The sequence below is a fragment of the Taudactylus pleione genome, unplaced genomic scaffold (genome assembly GCF_031769625.1).
Source record: "Taudactylus pleione unplaced genomic scaffold, aTauple2 ptg000214l, whole genome shotgun sequence".
Classification (NCBI taxonomy): domain Eukaryota; kingdom Metazoa; phylum Chordata; class Amphibia; order Anura; family Myobatrachidae; genus Taudactylus; species Taudactylus pleione.
This window is the reverse complement of record NW_028284616.1, coordinates 3,729,155-3,747,089: the sequence shown is the minus strand read 5'-3', so window position 1 is coordinate 3,747,089 and position 17,935 is coordinate 3,729,155. Positions and strand designations below refer to the sequence as shown.

Here is a 17,935-nt window from a genome sequence, read left to right as displayed (position 1 = left end):
CAGAGAATGCAACTTCTGACTCCACGCTATCTACATACCTTTTTTCCTTCTTATATGAGTTACTTTATAGTCTGATACACCAAATGGTGCTTGTGATTCCCTCTCAAAGTTATCAATACTTCAAATATTTCAGCAAGTCTTTTGTGAGGTCTGCAGCCATATAACTATGAGTCTTTCGAAATGTGAGAAAATACTCAACTGGCATCCCATTCAACACTTACCGTTTGCATGGGTTACATCTGGTTTGAATCAGCCGACACTGAGAAATACTTAGAAAGTGAAATCTCCTTAACAATATGAATTTGTTTTATTAAGTATGCCCCAAAAAAGACATACAGTCTATATTTTTGTTTCTAAGCAAAACATTAGTTTAATATGAATTTGTCACCTGCTTTGCTATAAGTTTGATAAACTCTTCAACAATTGTTGGTGATTGCCTGTCTTGCCACATTCACTATTTCCAAAGTCTTGGATATGCTTTGTCAGAAAAGGGTCAAATTGCCATTATATTTTGAACCAATAGTCTCTCACTCCCGTAAAAAGCTCTAACTAGTACTTCACATCAGTATTGTTTTCTTTCAATTACTGTAACTGTCGTTCCTTATAGCTGCAAATATGACTTGATTTTTCACCAAGTTCACAGGCTTGCAAAATGCAGTTCCAGTGTGCATCACTTTCTTCATAGATTTGTATCTTCTCATGTGCTTTTATCCAGTGAGAGAATCCATCAGCAAGTGAGAACCCGTATTTTTACTTCCCATCAGCGTACAATAAGTACAGTAAATTGATCCCTTTGCAGCACTGTATGACATCCATTTTCTGTGATAGACTACACCATTAGGCCAGCATCCATAAAACATGATGTTTTTTAAAGAAATGATAATATAATTTTGGTTTGCACTGAGAAGGTTTGCAGTAGTGTGAGGATATTCATCAGACTCACATTTGTTTTGACAGGTCCCTAATCTTTGTTTTAGCCAACAAACAACTGTTGTAGAGTTGATTGGAAACCACTTTGCAGAATCTGTTGATTGTCAGTCACTAGATAGAGGATGACCTAGGTCTTCATTACTTTTACTTGTTGAAGGTCCATCATGGCCTGCAAATTGCTGATTTTCATTTCACTGGCTTTCAAAAAGATTAGATTCAATTTCTTTACCTTCTTCATGAACAGATTATGAAAAGGTTGACTTTGTTTCTTTCTGATTACAATGTTAATTTTCTGTTTCTGTTGAATGTCTGCTGTGACTACTTTCAGGTCCACTGTCTTCACATTCTTCATCAATAGATTTTTAAATATTTAACTCTGTATGCTTCAGATGGCATTGTTCAGTTATTTCTGTAGAATGAATGGTCGGCAGTTCTGATGTGCTTGGATGGTAGTAGATGTATTCGGTTGAAATAAATAATTTAACTTCGGAATCTTTGCCAAGACTACATCAGTACTTTGTTTCTTCTCTTTTGCAGGGTTGCGCTTTTGATACTTAGGGGTATATTTACTAAAGGTCGATTTTGATCAATTTAAAATCGATCAACATCGATGTTGTGCTCCTGGAGCAAAATCACACATTTACTAACAGACAATTTTTGCATTTACTTTTTAAGTATTTGTAAATGTGTGATACAGCCCCAGAAACACAACTTCGATGTTGATCGATTTTAAATCAATTAAAATCAACCTTTAGTAAATATACCTCTAAGTCTTATTTTGGTATTCTGAAGGATTGGAAAAAACTGGAAAAAATTATTGATAGATAGATAGATGGGCAGTTTAATATTATGTTGGTTAAGTAATTCTGCTAACAAAGATATCAGTTTATTACAACACTGTGTGCTGCCCTCTTGTGTCTGAAAGGCTCTGATGTATGTATTATATCTAGCTTTGCCCTGCACCAAGAACGTCAAGGATTTACATAAACATGAGTACTGTTGTATACACATATACACACCATAGCATTCTCTCAAAGAAATGTTTATGAAACAAAAATAAACTTGGGTTATAAGACTAATATAAATACCAATTATTATACATGCATATATACTATAACTCAAATACATATACCGGCTTGCTTCTGGAAATGGCATAAGTATGAGGGCAGGATGAAGCAATGGAGTGCGTTGGGTGGTGGTGATGGAGCGGGGCAGAACAGATCAGTGGGAAGAGCAGTAGAAAAAGGGGATGGGCCTGAGCATGGGGCGGGGGTCAGACTGAGGTGACACGGCATATGCCAGGTCCCTTTGCTAATATATAATATTTATATCCTGTCTATGTCATTCTCATTAGGTGTCAGAGCTTTCCGTTAATGACATAACTGACACTGGTGGTGGTGGTGGGGTCAGAGTTCATACCAGCTGTCAGTAATTATATTGTAGCTGTTACTTAGTAAAAGTGTTTTTTGTTACTCCTATCATTAGCAAAAATCTACACAGACAGTGGGAAGATGGGAATATTTTAGAAGGCATTTTTCAAAAATGCTTTGTGAAACAATACAGCCACATAATCGCTTACATACAGACTGGCAACATAAAGATGCCCATTTTACCTAACACACATCTGTGATATTTAGCAAGACTGCAAAACCATCGGTACAATCGAGTACCATCGCAGCCTCACACACACTTGCACAAGCCCTGACCTTACTCAGAAATGGCTAACTTCCACACAAACTATCAGGCCTCAGGCTGCATAGGGCATCGCAGGGGATAATTTACGCACACCCCTGCAATGGTATTGAAACGCACTGGCACGCATGCATTCGCCTGATCGCTGCCCCCGTTACAACCCACAAATGGCACTTCCTGTCAATCACTCTGCGATGGGTCTACATAGTCACTGCGATTGCAGTCCCGATCGCAATGGCCATTTCGCGCAACAATCAGCCGATTGCGTGCCTATGAGCAACTGCGTTCCTTTCTGAATCATGCCCTCAGTTCACACATGCGCACTAGTCAGAGATGGCAGTGCAAAGCTTCATGGCTGTAGCAGTGTTAGGACTGGCAGGGACAGCTTATTTTGGGATCAACTGTTTCTGTACCATAAAAAGTAGGCAGTTATGTACTATAACAGTGCCTGGGACCGCTGGAGCTGCTAAACACTGAGCACTGTGCGGTGACAACTTTGGCACCACCAAAAAAAATTCAGTAGTGTCTGGTGGCTTCTCCCAGTTTTGAAGCAAGGAAGTCTTTTTGTCTGGGGAAAAGATAACCACAAATTAGGCAAAAATGTTTTTAAATGAAATAAATGATTTTAAATTCATGTTAACCTAATTTTTAGAACCAGTTTATAACTGAATTGCCAAATTAAGATGAAATATGAAGATACAAAAGCTAATATAACAAGACAGTAACAAGCTTGCATCAAAAAGAATATATTCAACACAATATATATGCAATGTATCTATCAATTAATCTTTAGCATAGGATGAAGTGACACAAACCAACCAACTACACAATGAATGCCTGTAATCATGCTCTAGGATCAAGCACACACACAAAGTCTAACAAACATAACACTTCTAGCATCCGGGTTTGGTTAAATATGTAGATCTGACTAGTTATGTATTAAGCCAGATGAATGCGTGTCAACCTGCTTTTCTACAGGCTTGTGCATGCCTTGTACACACGTGAGTATGCATAATACATGCAGCCAATACTAGTCAAACAAGAAACTCCAGAAATTATTTTATTCAGGTTCCTTTCAAGGTTTGGCCTTTTTGCTACTAGAAAACGCTTCAAACATGTTGATATGGAAAAGCTAAGAAGATGGAGTTTACACTGGGTCAAATTCGAGATCCTAATAAACGTGCAAGAAGATTTTCAGATGTTTCCTGTAACAGTAAGGCCAGGGGACACCATTAAGGACCTTAGAGTACATCTAGTAAAGCAAGGAATCTCCTCATGGAGGAAACATTTTACCTACAACGGGAAAGAATTAGGAGAATATGAAACTATTAGAAACCTCAACATAAAAAATGGAGCTGTCATTTTACTTGTTAATAAGTGAAAGGTAAGTGAAATATTTTTCAATTGATTTAGATCATGTAATATTTGATTTGTGTATGTACTAATAGTTCCATGTATAACACTTCTAGCAACAGATGTATCAAGGAGAAAAACTTTGGGGAATTTAATGTCATTTATAATACTATTAAACACAATGACATATTTTCGATTTTGACACATATTTTGTAGAGGCATTGCTCTGCTCATTATTCCCCTGAGTGATTACTACTGTAGTAATAGTTAATATGGCTGTAATAGTTAATATGGTTCCCCACAGCACAGTGCACGATATGGTAATGCCAGACAACTGTCAGTACGGTCCTTGCATTCCTTACCATAAAGTGCTTTACTATCTATACTGTATCGAGGGTCTGATTTAGCAAGGAATGCGCGGATGCGGACACAAGCAATCGGCTGATGTTTGAAGTCTGCGCATGCGTCTGGGTCGCAATGCACGAACCGCTCACTGCGTCCGCAAAAGTGAGCGCAGTGAATACGCAGACCCAGGGAAAAGTGATTGATAAGAAGTAGGAATTGCCATTTGTGGATGAATACAGGGAGTGGTCGTCCGAACGCAGGTGTGCCATTGCGTTCACACCCCGTTACAGGGGCGTGCATAAATAAGCCACTGAGATGACGGACGCAGCCTGGCGACAGTCTGCGTGCAAGAAGTCTCTCAACTCCTGCGACAGGGTCAGGTCTACCTTCAGTCTGCGTGCTGCTCCGATGTTACTCAATGTTCCCGATGTTTTCTCAGCGTTGCGCATAAGTACGGGTGTTAGCGGACAGTAAAGGGGGCGGTATTATGTCGTGCTGTCTGTGTGCATCTTTGTGCTGTGATTGTCGTGCATATGCATTCATTAGCATATTCTCGCAGCTGCGGGTGCGTGCGTCTGCATCCGTGCGTTTCTTGCTGAATCAGGCTCTGAGACGTATGAGGCCCCGCCAGACCTGAAGGGAATATTAGGTAATGTTACTCTTCCCATCAGCTGAAGCATGTTCACTCACATAGGGGCTTATGCAGAGTTGGACACAAATGCAAATGATATATTTTTTCCCTACAAATTACTCTTTTTTAATGTACATGTGCAGCACAAATACTTACTTCGTCATGCCGACTGAGACCCATTTTTTACTTACAATCCTTTGCAATAAGGGGCATGAGACAGGGTTGGATCATGGGGCGTAAAATGTGCCATTTGATACGTTCAAGAAGAAGGCATCCCATGCTGACCACAACAAGTTACATATGTGCCTGTTTAATTGCATATAACTTGCAGGTGCTAGATCCCTGATGCAAAATGTTCATGCTGACAACGGGACGCTTCAGATTAGCTGAATGCATCGGAATTCCTCCCATGTACAGTATGCTAATACTATAGTAGTTATTGTGCTGTAATCTATTGCCACTATCACAATATTAGCAATTGGTCTGCAGCAATAAATCAAATTTCTATTACATGTTTTAAAAGGGAAAGCAATAGATATTTTTAAAGATTTGAACTTAGGTTAAAAAACAAATGCAAAAGTAAAGTTTTAATGAATTCCCTATCACATGAAGAATGCATCTTTATTAACCACTTGCCTGGCATGGTCGCATTTGTTCAACCACACCAGGCAGTGGGTTAACTGATCTGGTCGCAATAATCCGACCAGTCAGATAAACAGTGTGGGCGGTGGTGAATCTTCCCTCAGCTGCTGCTCTCAGAGGGACCTTACGGTCCCTCTGCTTGCCTGCACCCTCCCCCAGTGGCTGCCGTCTGCCGATCACTGCTGATCGGTCAGCACAGCAGGACCCCCCCACCCAGCAGCTACAGAGATTAGCAGCCTCTGGGAATAAAATAAATTAACTCCCCCTCCCCTCCTAGAGTGTACCTGGTGGCTGAAGCTGCTGTGAAAAGGAAAGTTGCGATGTTCCGATGGTGGTGATCCAATGTTCTGATGTTTGAAAAAAAAAACTATTTTTTTTTTACAAATATATTTTTTTAAATCTTTTTTTTTTTTTAATGAAATCATTTCGTATAAGTTGAAATACATGTTCTTTACTTAATTCACTCATAAAAAAAACCCCGTCAATTTCTGAGCGATTTTAGAAAATTGTGAGTTAAGTGGTTATATATCAATAACACTGCCTGGAAATGTACTATGGGCCTGATTCAGAGTTGTATGTTATTCTCATTGTTGCTGCGTCCTTGGAATTTGAAGAGGAGATGCACCCCCTTTTTGGGAATGCTGGCCGGTCCTGCCCACTCCACGCCCCCAAATGGCCGAAGCATGTCAATCATACTGCGGCTTAGGGGCAATGCAAGCGTATTCTAACAATTGAACTTGTACGTAAACCATCTGGTTTGCATACATGTCTGAATTAGGCACCATGTTGTATATGAATTGTGTACAGTATTTTTAGCATTTACTACTAAATGTATATAGCCACCAATACTGACATAAACCAGGCACATATAATATGTATGTCTCCTGGAGTAAATTAGACGCATATGCTACTCTTGCAGAGCTGGAAGCATGTTCCATATACAGTACAGTCAGCTCTGTAAGATAAACAAATTGTGCCCTTTTACAGGGAAAATGTTGTATTGTAATTTAGACATAAATAATGTACAGCTCAGCTTGAGCCCTAAAATTAGGGTAAAATGCACAATAAAGCAGAATGTGATATATATATGTTCTCCCACTTTGCCTCCTCTCGCCTCCACTCCCTTATCCGAGGTACTTCAACATTGCGAACTGTGATCTCATCAACCCTGCCACATTCAAGCTACTCTTCCTTCTTTGTCTTCTCTCATTAGACCTCTTCCGACTCCCTCCACAGCGGCCACACCTTTAAATTGGTTTTTGTTTTCTATTTTTCATCTCTTTTCTCCTCAGAACTCTCCATTGCCTCTCATTATGTGTAAGCTTGGTGCCCTTATACCCCCAGCTTATTCTCCATGTTGGACTCTCTTCTTTCCAAAATCATGGCCTTCTCCTACCATGACCAATCTATTGTCCTCTTTCCTCGACTCCACTGCCCTAGCTGTTACCATCTCATCAGCCTACGTGGATTCCTCCTCAATCTTGGCATTTTAATTTAACCCACCATGTCCAAAAATTTTCTTGCTCTGCTGAGCACCTATGGAGAAACTTACACATCTTGTTAACTTTGTTCACCTCAAATTCATACTCTTCTTCTATAGTTCTGCACTTTCCTTATCTATGCAGTCGCGCTAAAAAGACGCTGTCAGCGCGCCAGGTTCTGTGAGGCTCTGCTAGCCCTGTGTCAAAGTTGTAATGTGATGTGACTAGGATGCACCAGCAGACTGTGCTGATTAATTTGATATGTTACATTTTTATATCTGTGTGTGACCCCTCGATGATTGAATGTACTTGCTTGGATCTGCAAAGCCGCCATATATATCTAGGCGGCTCATGCATTAGCATAATTTCGCACAGCAACTGTATACGGGATCACAGTTGCAATTGCATTAGCGTACATATCTGAATCAGACCTAGGATTCACAACAGCAAATAAACAGGTCATGGACATGCTAGGCCAGGAATTGGTAAAAGAGTCCAAAATAATTTATTTCAGCTGTTGAGTAGGAGCCCTGCTATTTTCAGTGCCAGTGCTACCATTAAGCAGCTTTAGGTGGCTACCTAAGGGCTCAGGCCACTGGAGGGCACCACAGAGTCCACCAAAAAAGAAGGATGTCTCAGTCATCAGTAGTATACAGCTGGGACTACTGATGACCAAGGCTGTCGCAGGAACACCCCCAACCCCGACACTGCACTCTCACTTGTTAGTGTGGTAGAGTCAGCCGCAGTGGTGGCTGCCCCTTCCCTCTCCTGCAGTCCTCTACTTTCCTCCAGGTGCCAGACTGTCACTCACATAAGAAGCTCCATTCCCATAGCCAACACAAGGGAGATGTTGCACAAGGAGATGGAGCCTAGGAAAGTATGTTATGATTTTTTGGTGAGGAGAAAGTATGAATGTATGTGTGTAGGGGGTGAAGGGCTGTCTGTGTAGGGGGTGAGTGCAGACAGGCTTAGTGAGTGCTGACGAGGTTAGTGTGTGTGTGTGTGTGTGTGTGTGTGTGGGGGGGGGTTAATGAGTGCTGCCATGGTGAGTTTGTGTGTGTGGGGTTTTAATAGGTGCTGACATATTGGAACACAGATGTGGCATAAATATGTATTGGGATCGGATGTGTGGCATAATGTATTGGGGCACAACTGTATGGCATATAAAGCATTTGGGGCACATGTGAGGCATATACTGTATATCGGGAGCATAGTGTGATATAATTCACAGCTATGTGGCATAGCATAAATTTGGTGCACAACTGTGTGGCATATGTATTGGGGACACAATTGTGTGGCATATTATGTATTGGTAGCACAAACATGTGGCATATCATGTATTGAGGCATTGATGTGTAGCATAATTATGAATTGGGGACACAGCTGTAATTCATATTATGTATTGGGGCATAAATGTGTGGCATATTATGTATTGGAGGCATTGATGTGTAGCATAATTATGAAGTGGGGATACAGCTGTGTGGCATATAACAAATTTGTGTCACAGATGTATGGCATATTATGAATTGGGGTCAGTGTTATGAGGCGCAGTATGATTTGGGGCTCTGCTGTGTTACATATTAGTTGGGGCATTTCTATATAGTATATTATGAATTTGGGACACTAGTCTGTGTCACTAATGTGTGGCATAGTATCAATTGGCAGGAATAGGGGCTGTGTGTGAAATGTTGCCTAGGGGGCCCAGAAACCTTGAACCAGCCCTGTTTCCATCAAATCAGTGTAACTGTGCAAAGTACTGTATAGTGGGGATGTAGTCCGGAAGCTGATGGTTTAAATCCCGACCGCCGTCTTCCAGACACTGTACTCCCGGCGTGGTACTAATGACAGGCGTCGAAAACTCGACGCCTGTCATTAACCAGATGCCGGAAAACCGATGCCCGGCATACCGAACGAAGGTAAGCCGGTCGCCGGGCTAGGCACCCCCCCGGGAGGGTTAGGGTTAGGCTAGGGGAAGGTTAGGGTTAGGCACCCCAAGGGGGAGGTTAGGGTTAGGCACCCCCCCAGGAGACATAGGTTTAGGCAGCGGGGAAGGGTTGTTAGGTTTAGGCACTTAGAGGGGGTTTAGGGTTAGGCACTTGGGGGGGAAGTTAGGGTTAGGAACCCCTAAGGGAGGGTTAGGGTAGGGAATTAGGTTAGCGATACTTACCTTAGGACGATCGGGATTTTCACCCTTGCCGGGCAGCCGCTGTCGGGATTTGAACCGCCGGCCATGCGTCGTACATACACCCGTATAGTGGGGTAGTGGATTGTATGAAATAGATGTAGAGGTAGTGTTCTGAAGGTATATTAACAAATTAATAGGTATAGATCACACAAGCAGTCTGGCTAGGTGCAATTGTGTAAATACAAATTAAGGATCTGAAGTTGGTTACCTGTAAATAACAAACATGTTGATTTTCAACTCCACTGTAATATCTTCCATTTAGCCAGGCTTGCTAAACACAGCTAATAATTACAATGCATAGCAAAAGCAGCTGTAGGGCGTGGCTGCACTATAAACTCTGTTTTCGAGGGTAATCACATAAAGCAGCGCAACAAATGACAAGCTTCATTTACATGGAGAAAGCGTCAGCCATGCAACAGGAATACACCATCATTACTTGTCTGACTGGTGGAAAAACATGTTTTTTCACCCGAGCTCACCAGAATAGTACAACAGGGACAATACTGTATCTTACATAAAATGGAAGCTGCTCAAATCAATTTGGCAATACTCTTCAGGTGCATGAAAAGGAGGGGTCATACTAAACAGAAAAACAGAAAGGGGAGTATCCCCTAGAGATCCCCATTAATTCAGATTTTGTATGCGGAATCAATGGGTTAGCATTATTATTATTAAGCGGGGAAATGGCTAATTAATTAAATATCTATTCCCTGCACGGTGCGATCAATACACTGCGGGGTATATCCCATAGCTAATTGAATTCCCCCAGTAGGGTCTGAATCTGATTCAAAAGCAGCTCCGTATACAGCTGCAGCTAACAAATTTTAGCAAACTGCGCATGCACTGTAGTGAATATACACATCTACATATCTCCTGGCAATTCTGAATGGGACTCATCTTAGTCACTTCTCTCTGCAGGGGCACTGAGAAGGGTGTGGGGAGGTGCAGGTACTACTTACTCATGCCTGGGCTGGTTGTAGAGGCCAGGGTCAGTGATCACCCAACTTGAAAAATTTGTCTGTATAGCAGCGCAGCTGCAGCCGGTAGCTTGGGCAGTGAGAGAGAAAGGAGACTGCTGCCGAATGCATGAAGATGTGCATATAGTCACATTAGCGCTCCGTTAACAAAATATCTGCATTCCGAATGTGTCCGCATTTGGAGCTGCAACTCTGAATCAGGCCAATAATATCAGCACAAGTAATGAGCTTAAAGCTTAAAGCTATTTCTGGCAAATTTCCTAATCATCAGTATGTACTGTATATGCACCAGCCCATGGCACTCAAAATTGCTACTGACGGGCTTTGCTCCTCATTGCTCCTCTTCAGACAAAAAGAGGCGCAAGTCTTAAAAGCAAGCAAATCTGCATACCGATGTCGGCACACTCTTTTTTTTGTGTGCATGCATGGTAAAAAATAGGACATTTTGCAATAAACAAATAATAAATAGGTGTACTCCCTCATTTAAATGGCTAACAGAATGGGAACTGATAGGTGGAGGGGAGAAGGACAGAGTAATAAACTAGTATGCAGGATTTAATGCAACAGGACTTTTTGCTAGATATATTCACAAAAATGCAATATATTTCTCTTTGCAATTGCCAATTTTTATAAGTGTTACAGCTAAGTATGGACAGACCCGATCAGAGCAAAACACAAAAGCATATAATGCTAGTGTTAAAGAGATTAAACACGCAAACCATCGACAGTAAAAGCACAAACAGAAGAAAATACTGCACGCAAAGGGAGACAAAACCGTCTTTAGATACATTGGAGCTGGTTCTGAGTTAGACGGATCTCTGTGCAAGGACACAAATGGCGAGTTGTTGCATATAGTGCATACACAGATTGCCCGTCCTATTCTGAGTCGCATAAAACTTGGCCGTCTCTGTCTTTCCATTAAATTGGCGCTTCAGGCAGCAACTGGGTGGTCACAGTACAAGTGCGTGCCTTGTGGGAGGGTCATGGGAGAGACATGAGAGTGTATCAAAAGCTCAATGCAATTCTGAGTTTTGCCTATGAGGTAGGGAAGCCTGTGTCTGACGGGTTGGGTATGAAATCCCGGCTGTCAGGATGTTGCTGGTCAGAATACCAACAGCGGCATCCCGACAGCAAGAGCCCCGACACCCATAGGAACTAACGGTTCCTAAACTCTACCCTAACCCTCCCTCCCCGGTGCCTAACCCTAACCCACCCCCCTAGTGCCTAAGCTTAACCTGCCCCTCCCCGCACCCTAAACCTAACACCCCCTCCCTGGAGCCTAAACCTAACCTCCCTGCACCTTAACACTCCCTCGCTGGTGCCTAACCCTCCCCCTAGTGCCTAACCCTAACCCCGCACCCTAACCTCCCCCTAAGACCCCGATACTTACCTTTGGGATGCCGTCGGTCGGGATACTGGTGCAGGGATCCCGACCCAGGGCCGTAACTAGGGTAGAGCGGCCTGTGCCATAGCACAGGGCACCGCAGGGCAGTGGGCGCTGTTGGAGCCTGTCAATTTTCTGTTTATTATCATCCTCACTGGTAGCTTCCTTTCTTTTATCCCCAGCATCTCCTGGCCTCCCCTATCTCTTCCCTGGCCATGGCCCTTTTTCAGGTGTCACTATTTGAAAAATAAGGGGGGGGGCGCCAATGCTCCTTCTGGCACAGGGCAACAAAAAGTCTAGTTACGACTCTGTCCTGACCTGTCTGGATTTCGGCACCAGTATTTAGACCGTCGGCATCCCTCACGCCGGGATGCCGACTACATCCCATGTCTGACATATCTCTTACACTCAGCATGGGGCTGGTACAAGTGCTGAGACTAATGATGACAGTTTTGGCAGTTGTCACAAAATCTATGGTCAGCACAGGTTTCTGTTTGCAGACACACAAACCCCCCCGATACTTGCAGAAGTATATTGTAATGAATCTGGCTTCTGTGGCTGCCCACATTTACATTAGCCTGAATGTATGGATATAGCTTTTTTTATTTTCAGCTAAGTTAATTAATAACTTACTTCACACACTGGAAATCCATAAATTTTTACATGTGACCTATAGCTAGGTCTGGCCATACTTCCCCAGCATTTTGGTGGGACAGTGCTGATTTCATTGACCGCTGTCCTGTGATTGGAGCATTTGATTTGCAGATTGGTTGGTGTATATTCTCCTGCTGCACGCACTGGAGGCCAGTTCCTTCAGTATGTGTAACAATAAACTGGCATTATGACATGGCCACACCACCCACCCTGTCCCAATTCCAAGTATTTGGAGGTATGGTCTGGCTAAAGCACAGGACAGTGTTATAGTCAACGGTGTAGGCTAAGATATAGGGCTGGTAAACATTGGTGTATTTCAGAAATCAATATTTTACCTGCTTTGTTTAATGAATACAATACATTCATTACTTGTGGTCTAAAATGGAAGGTAAGTGTTTCTGGTGGTGATGCAATGCTTTGTAACAGGGTTCATATCACAGATGGGATAAATTGCAAATAAAAAAATACAGGTAGGTAAAAGTGTAAAACTGAATGAATCAAAATTTAAAATTACGCATGTTGGATGCAAATATCTGGAAGTAAACTACATAATGAATGTAATTTCAAAAGTAACCAACAACAGAGGAAACAGATCTTGGAGCTATGTTTCATATGATTTGAAGGTAAGTAAGCAGTGTAATCAGGTAGTGGGAAAAGCTAGAAGAGTACCTAGTTGTACAGCAAGAGGTCAGGGGCATTTTGTCATCCCAGGTTTCTTCTGTGCAAGAGTAATTCATAGACAGGGGTGTATCTAGGGGTTCGAGTGCCCCTGGCAAACTAAGGGACTAGCGCCCCCTCCAATGATTCAATGATTGCCCCCACAGCCAGAAAATAAAAACAAACACCTACAGAAGACTGAGTGACCTCTCCTGCTGGGCTGTCACAGAGAGCTGCAGAGCTAATTGCAGGAGACCAGCCTCCAGTCACTTCAGAAAGTCCATACCAGTGAGTGTCTCCCTCCAGAGAGTCCAGACCAGGCCAGTGGGTTGGAACTTGGTCCCACTCCCTCCCTTAGCACCTAATCACTGTCCTCAACCCACATCACCTTCTTCAGCCTACAGCCCCATCACCTTCCTCAGCCCCCATCACCTACCTCAGCCTACAGCCCCATCACCTTAGCCAGCCCCCGTCACCTTCCTCAGCCCCCATCACCTTCCTCAGCCCACAGCCACATCACCTTCCTCAACCCCCATCACCTACCTCAGCCCAAGCGACATCACCTTCATCAGCCCCCATCACCTACCTCAGCCCACAGCCATATCACCTTCCTCAGCCCCATCACCTTCCTCAGCCCACAGCCACATCACCTTCCTCAGCCCACAGCCACATCATCTTCCTCAGCCCACAGCCACATCACCTTCCTCAGCCCACAGCCACATCACCTTCCTCAGCCCACAGCCACATCACCTTCCTCAGCCCACAGCCACATCACCTTCCTCAGCCTACAGCCACATCACCTTCTTCAGCCCACAGCCACATCACCTTCCTCATCCAGCCCCCATCACCTTCCTGAACCACCCTTCACCTTCCTCAGCCCACAGCCACATCACCTTCCTCAGCCCCATCACCTACCTCAGCCCACAGCCACTTCACCTTCCCCAGCCCACATCACCTTTCTTAGCCCCCATCATCTTCCTCAGCCCTCAACCCCCATCACCATCAAGCCCCCATCACCGCCCTCAGCTAGTCCCCATCACCCCATCACAGACAGATCCCAACCTCTCCGGCCCAAGTCCTCATGCTGCTGTACACTCCTCCTGCCTGCTCAGTCCTCACCCCCTGCAGATCCTGGCCGCCAGAGTCAGCAATGCAGCATGTGCCCTGACTGTTCCCTGACTCCTGCTGTGAAGGGCATCTAGATGCTACCATTAAGTGTATGTCCTCTCCTCTATCAAAGCACGCACGGTGTGTGATGTCATGTGGCCGCCCGGGCCACCCAGCGCTGCCAGATCAGACTGATTAGTCTGTCACTCTGTAGTGATTGTGACATGTGTATACTAAGTGCTGGGCAGCCGAGAAAAGAGGGGGGCGGGCAGCGGGGAATCGGTGTGCCCACAAAGGGATAGAACTGACCATGGGTGGCACCGCTAGGCGGCACCCCCCCTCGCCCGGCGCCCCTTGCGAGTTCCATCCTGGCCAATAGGAAGATACGCCCTTGTTCATAGATATGTCATAGATCTCTAAAATCTCGCAAATAGCACTTTACTGTCACTGAAGCTAAATAGTAAGTGCTAATAATATTATTTCATTACACCTCTCATATTTTGTTACATTTATTTTCACAGGTAAATTTCCAAGCATCAGATGTAATCATGTAATTGAGAATGGACATAATCTGTTGTATATGCCTGAGGAAGATGCATCCTGAGATGGAAGAGGGTCTCCAAACTTAAGGAGGTGCACTGGTTAAATGGACCATGTCTGATCAGAGTGCCCGCCCAAGTAATACCACTTAATAGAAGGCTATGACTTGAAGCTAGAGGAAAGGTACATTGTGATCTCGGGAAATTGTAGCCACTTTCTGGCTCTTCATTTCAGGATTTAGTTTGGACTTGTATTTTCAAAAGAAAAAACCTCTTCGATCTCTATATGGTTCTCCAACATTGGGACACCCTGAAAAGCTGGTACAAGCTCTTTTTCATGGGAGCCATGCTTTCATTAGCAAATATACATTGGTACACATTAACTTATATTAGTGTCTCCTCTTTTGCACTGTTGCACTTATTTTTGCACATTACCCAAAAAGTTGTGACATTATTATCTAACTTAGGAAAGCAAAGCAAGACAACATGAGGACTGTCTTTACTGACATTGCATTTATGGATTTTGTTTTGGCTTACTTTTACTTAACTTATTTTTTTTTATGCGACCACAATAGAATTTTTTGCTGCCTACGACTTTATGTGAATGTGAGTATCAGCACTTCCTCTGGTGTACATTCATGCATTTGAAATGTGGAAGGGCTGGGCAACTACCGAAAGGACCATCAGGACTTATGCCAGCCCAATGCTAGGTGCAGCATCTCTGTCAGACTATGGCCTCTCCTGTTACACGCTAGCGACACTCCCATAACAAGCCCATAAGATGCAAGATCTTCATATGTCTGCATAGCCGCCTCCTAGTAACCGCCCAATACATTCCATAGTCCGTACGGCTCACTTGGCCCAGCAATACCACGGGATGCAAGCGGTGTGCGACTTTTTAGGGATATAGACGCAAGCACAGTCACATAGAAAGCCAGCTTACATGATCGTCAGCATTGAGTCCAACTCAGAAATAGCCCCAGAATGAGCAAACAGCTGTTCGAAAAATACTTTACACATGAAAATGATGGAATGTTCTGTGTTACTATTATAGATGTCATGTGTTATTTCAGTATTATACATTAAGCGCAGCTAATTTATATTGTTCACATTATTTAATAGGTTAACCACTCCAGAGGGAATACAGCCTAATATTCTTTTTCATTGCACCTTTTGTTCTGTAATGAGCATAAGATACATCTATGGCTGTTTTTCTCTCTCTCTACACTGCCTTTGTTATCTTCCTCCATTCTGCCTCTCCTTCTCTCCCCACATTCATCCCATCTCGCAGTCCGTAAAATCTCTATGATTGGGGCTTTCCTCATCCCAGATTCCTCTAAAACCCTTATATACAGGTTGCACTTATCATCGGCTACTGTCTCTCCTATCTGGCCGCCCTCTGTGCTGTCTCTTCAGTCTATCTTTAACGTTGCTGCTTACCTCATCTACCTCTCTTGCTGCACAACATCAGTCTTCCCCCTCTGCACCCTTCCCCACTGACTGCCTATCCCTTCAGAATCCATTTGAAACTACTCAGCCTTACTTATAAAGCCCGTAATCACTGCTCGACACCTTCATCTCCAACTTCATATCAGTGCACACTCCCTTCCGCTCTCTCTGCGAATCCTCCAATTGACAACTCACCTCTACTGTGGTCACCTTCTCCCATGCCCACATCCAAAACTTCTCCTGATGTGCCCCCCTCCTCTGGAACACACTCCTTTACCATATCTGACTTTCTTCCACTCTCCCTAACTTTAAATGTTCCCACGAGACACACCTTTTCACTATAGCCTATAAGTTTTTCTTCTTACCTCCTCTCACTCCTTCCTCCTATCAACCTGGGCTCCTTCCCAGTTCACCATTACAACTGTTTACGCCATCCCTGTATAATGTAGGCTTTCCCTCTTCTTCATTTGCATGATCTTAACCACCTGTGCTCCCTTCAGGGACTCTGACACTGTCTGTTTACCCATACGATGGTTACAGGATCATTGAAAGCAATTGAGCCTTCCATTGATGATTCATCACGGCCTGCTTACTCTAGCTACTCTACTCTTACTCTAGCTTCCCCTGTACTTGCCTCTCATTGTCTGTAATTTTATTGCAATGTTTGTATTTGTGCTTTGTACTCCTATGATGGCTTACTATTGTGCATTGTATTTATGTATGTGTCTGTGTGTGCGCACATGTTGATGATATTTATGTCCCCTTGCATCATTACCCCCACCACGTTGAGTTCCCCATGTGGCATTATCGTACCTCCCATGTGGCCATATCTTACCACCTCTGTTGCCAATGACCCCCCACTGTATCATTACCCCTGTAGTATAATTATCTCTTATTAGATAATAACCCCCCTGCCTGATGGTAACATAACTCTTCCGTGCACAGCTATGCACAGTGGAGAGGGATTGGCAGCATAGTGCTCAGATGGGAACTTTAGATCCCCTATGTGCACTTTGTATTTGGCAATTCAAAATGCTGATAGCAAGGCATTCAGTAGTGTACAAAGGACATGTGATGTCTGTGGTCACAGACAGGGACATCACAGACTTTCTCTGTTAGTGCTATCACATTGTGCTTAGGGAGCTGTGAAATGGAAGTGTCATGAATATGCAGAAATGCTGCAGCACAATTTCTGTGGAAGGGAAGCAGGGGCAAATCTAGGATTTCTGCAGGGGGATTTCCAAATGTGAGCTATAGTCTGTCATATACACAGAACAGTGTATAGAATACTTCAGGCACTTACAGGACCAATGATCACAGTAAACCGTTAGATGCGGCAGTAGGGCCAGCCCGCCTCAGATGAAAGTTTTTTCCCGGATGTGGGCACCATTCCATAATCCAAGCGGAGCACTGGAGCGGCAGAAGAACCGAGACATATATGTACACATGGGCCTCCTTATACACTTGGTAGTGTATGTTTTATAGTATGAAGGTCTTTAGCAGTGTACCTCTGACAGTGCATGCTTTCCAGATCTAGTTGGTGCACAGGTGTATTTATTATTGCAAGCACATTTTAAAATATTCACCGGTGGTACTAAGTACTGTATTTTATTTATGATACTGAAGAGATATGTATAACATGCAGCTCTAATAAAATTATAAATACACTATTGCTATTGTGGTCATGGTGTGGGATGGGTAGGGGGTTTTCCAGGCAACCGAAATACCTTCTCCCCAAGCAGTTGCCTATGGGATGTTATGAACAAGTGTAAGGTTTATTTCTAAAACCAAAAAAAGGATAGCAATAAATCATTGCTGTGATAATGCCATACACAAAACCTTTATCAAGAAGTGCCTCTCTCTTCACATTCACTGGGAAGGAGCGCTGCTACATGGTTGAAGACAGATA

The 17,935-nt window shown here is 43.5% G+C and overlaps 1 protein-coding gene across 1 annotated transcript; it reads left to right on the top strand.

Moving 5' to 3' along the window:
- Positions 1–3,711: 3,711 nt before the first annotated feature.
- TINCR (TINCR ubiquitin domain containing) lies at positions 3,712–17,696 on the top strand. The gene is made up of 2 exons (XM_088478504.1): positions 3,712–4,006; positions 14,560–17,696. The coding sequence occupies exon 1, from the start codon at positions 3,746–3,748 to the stop codon at positions 4,001–4,003; it is 258 nt and encodes an 85-aa protein (XP_088334630.1). The 5' UTR covers positions 3,712–3,745; the 3' UTR covers positions 4,004–4,006; positions 14,560–17,696.
- The last annotated feature ends 239 nt before the right edge of the window (positions 17,697–17,935 follow it).

Excerpts from the sequence above, each read along its gene's own strand:
- TINCR (XM_088478504.1), top strand. The coding sequence starts at position 3,746 with ATGGAAAAGCTAAGAAGATGGAGTTTACACTGGGTCAAATTCGAGATC.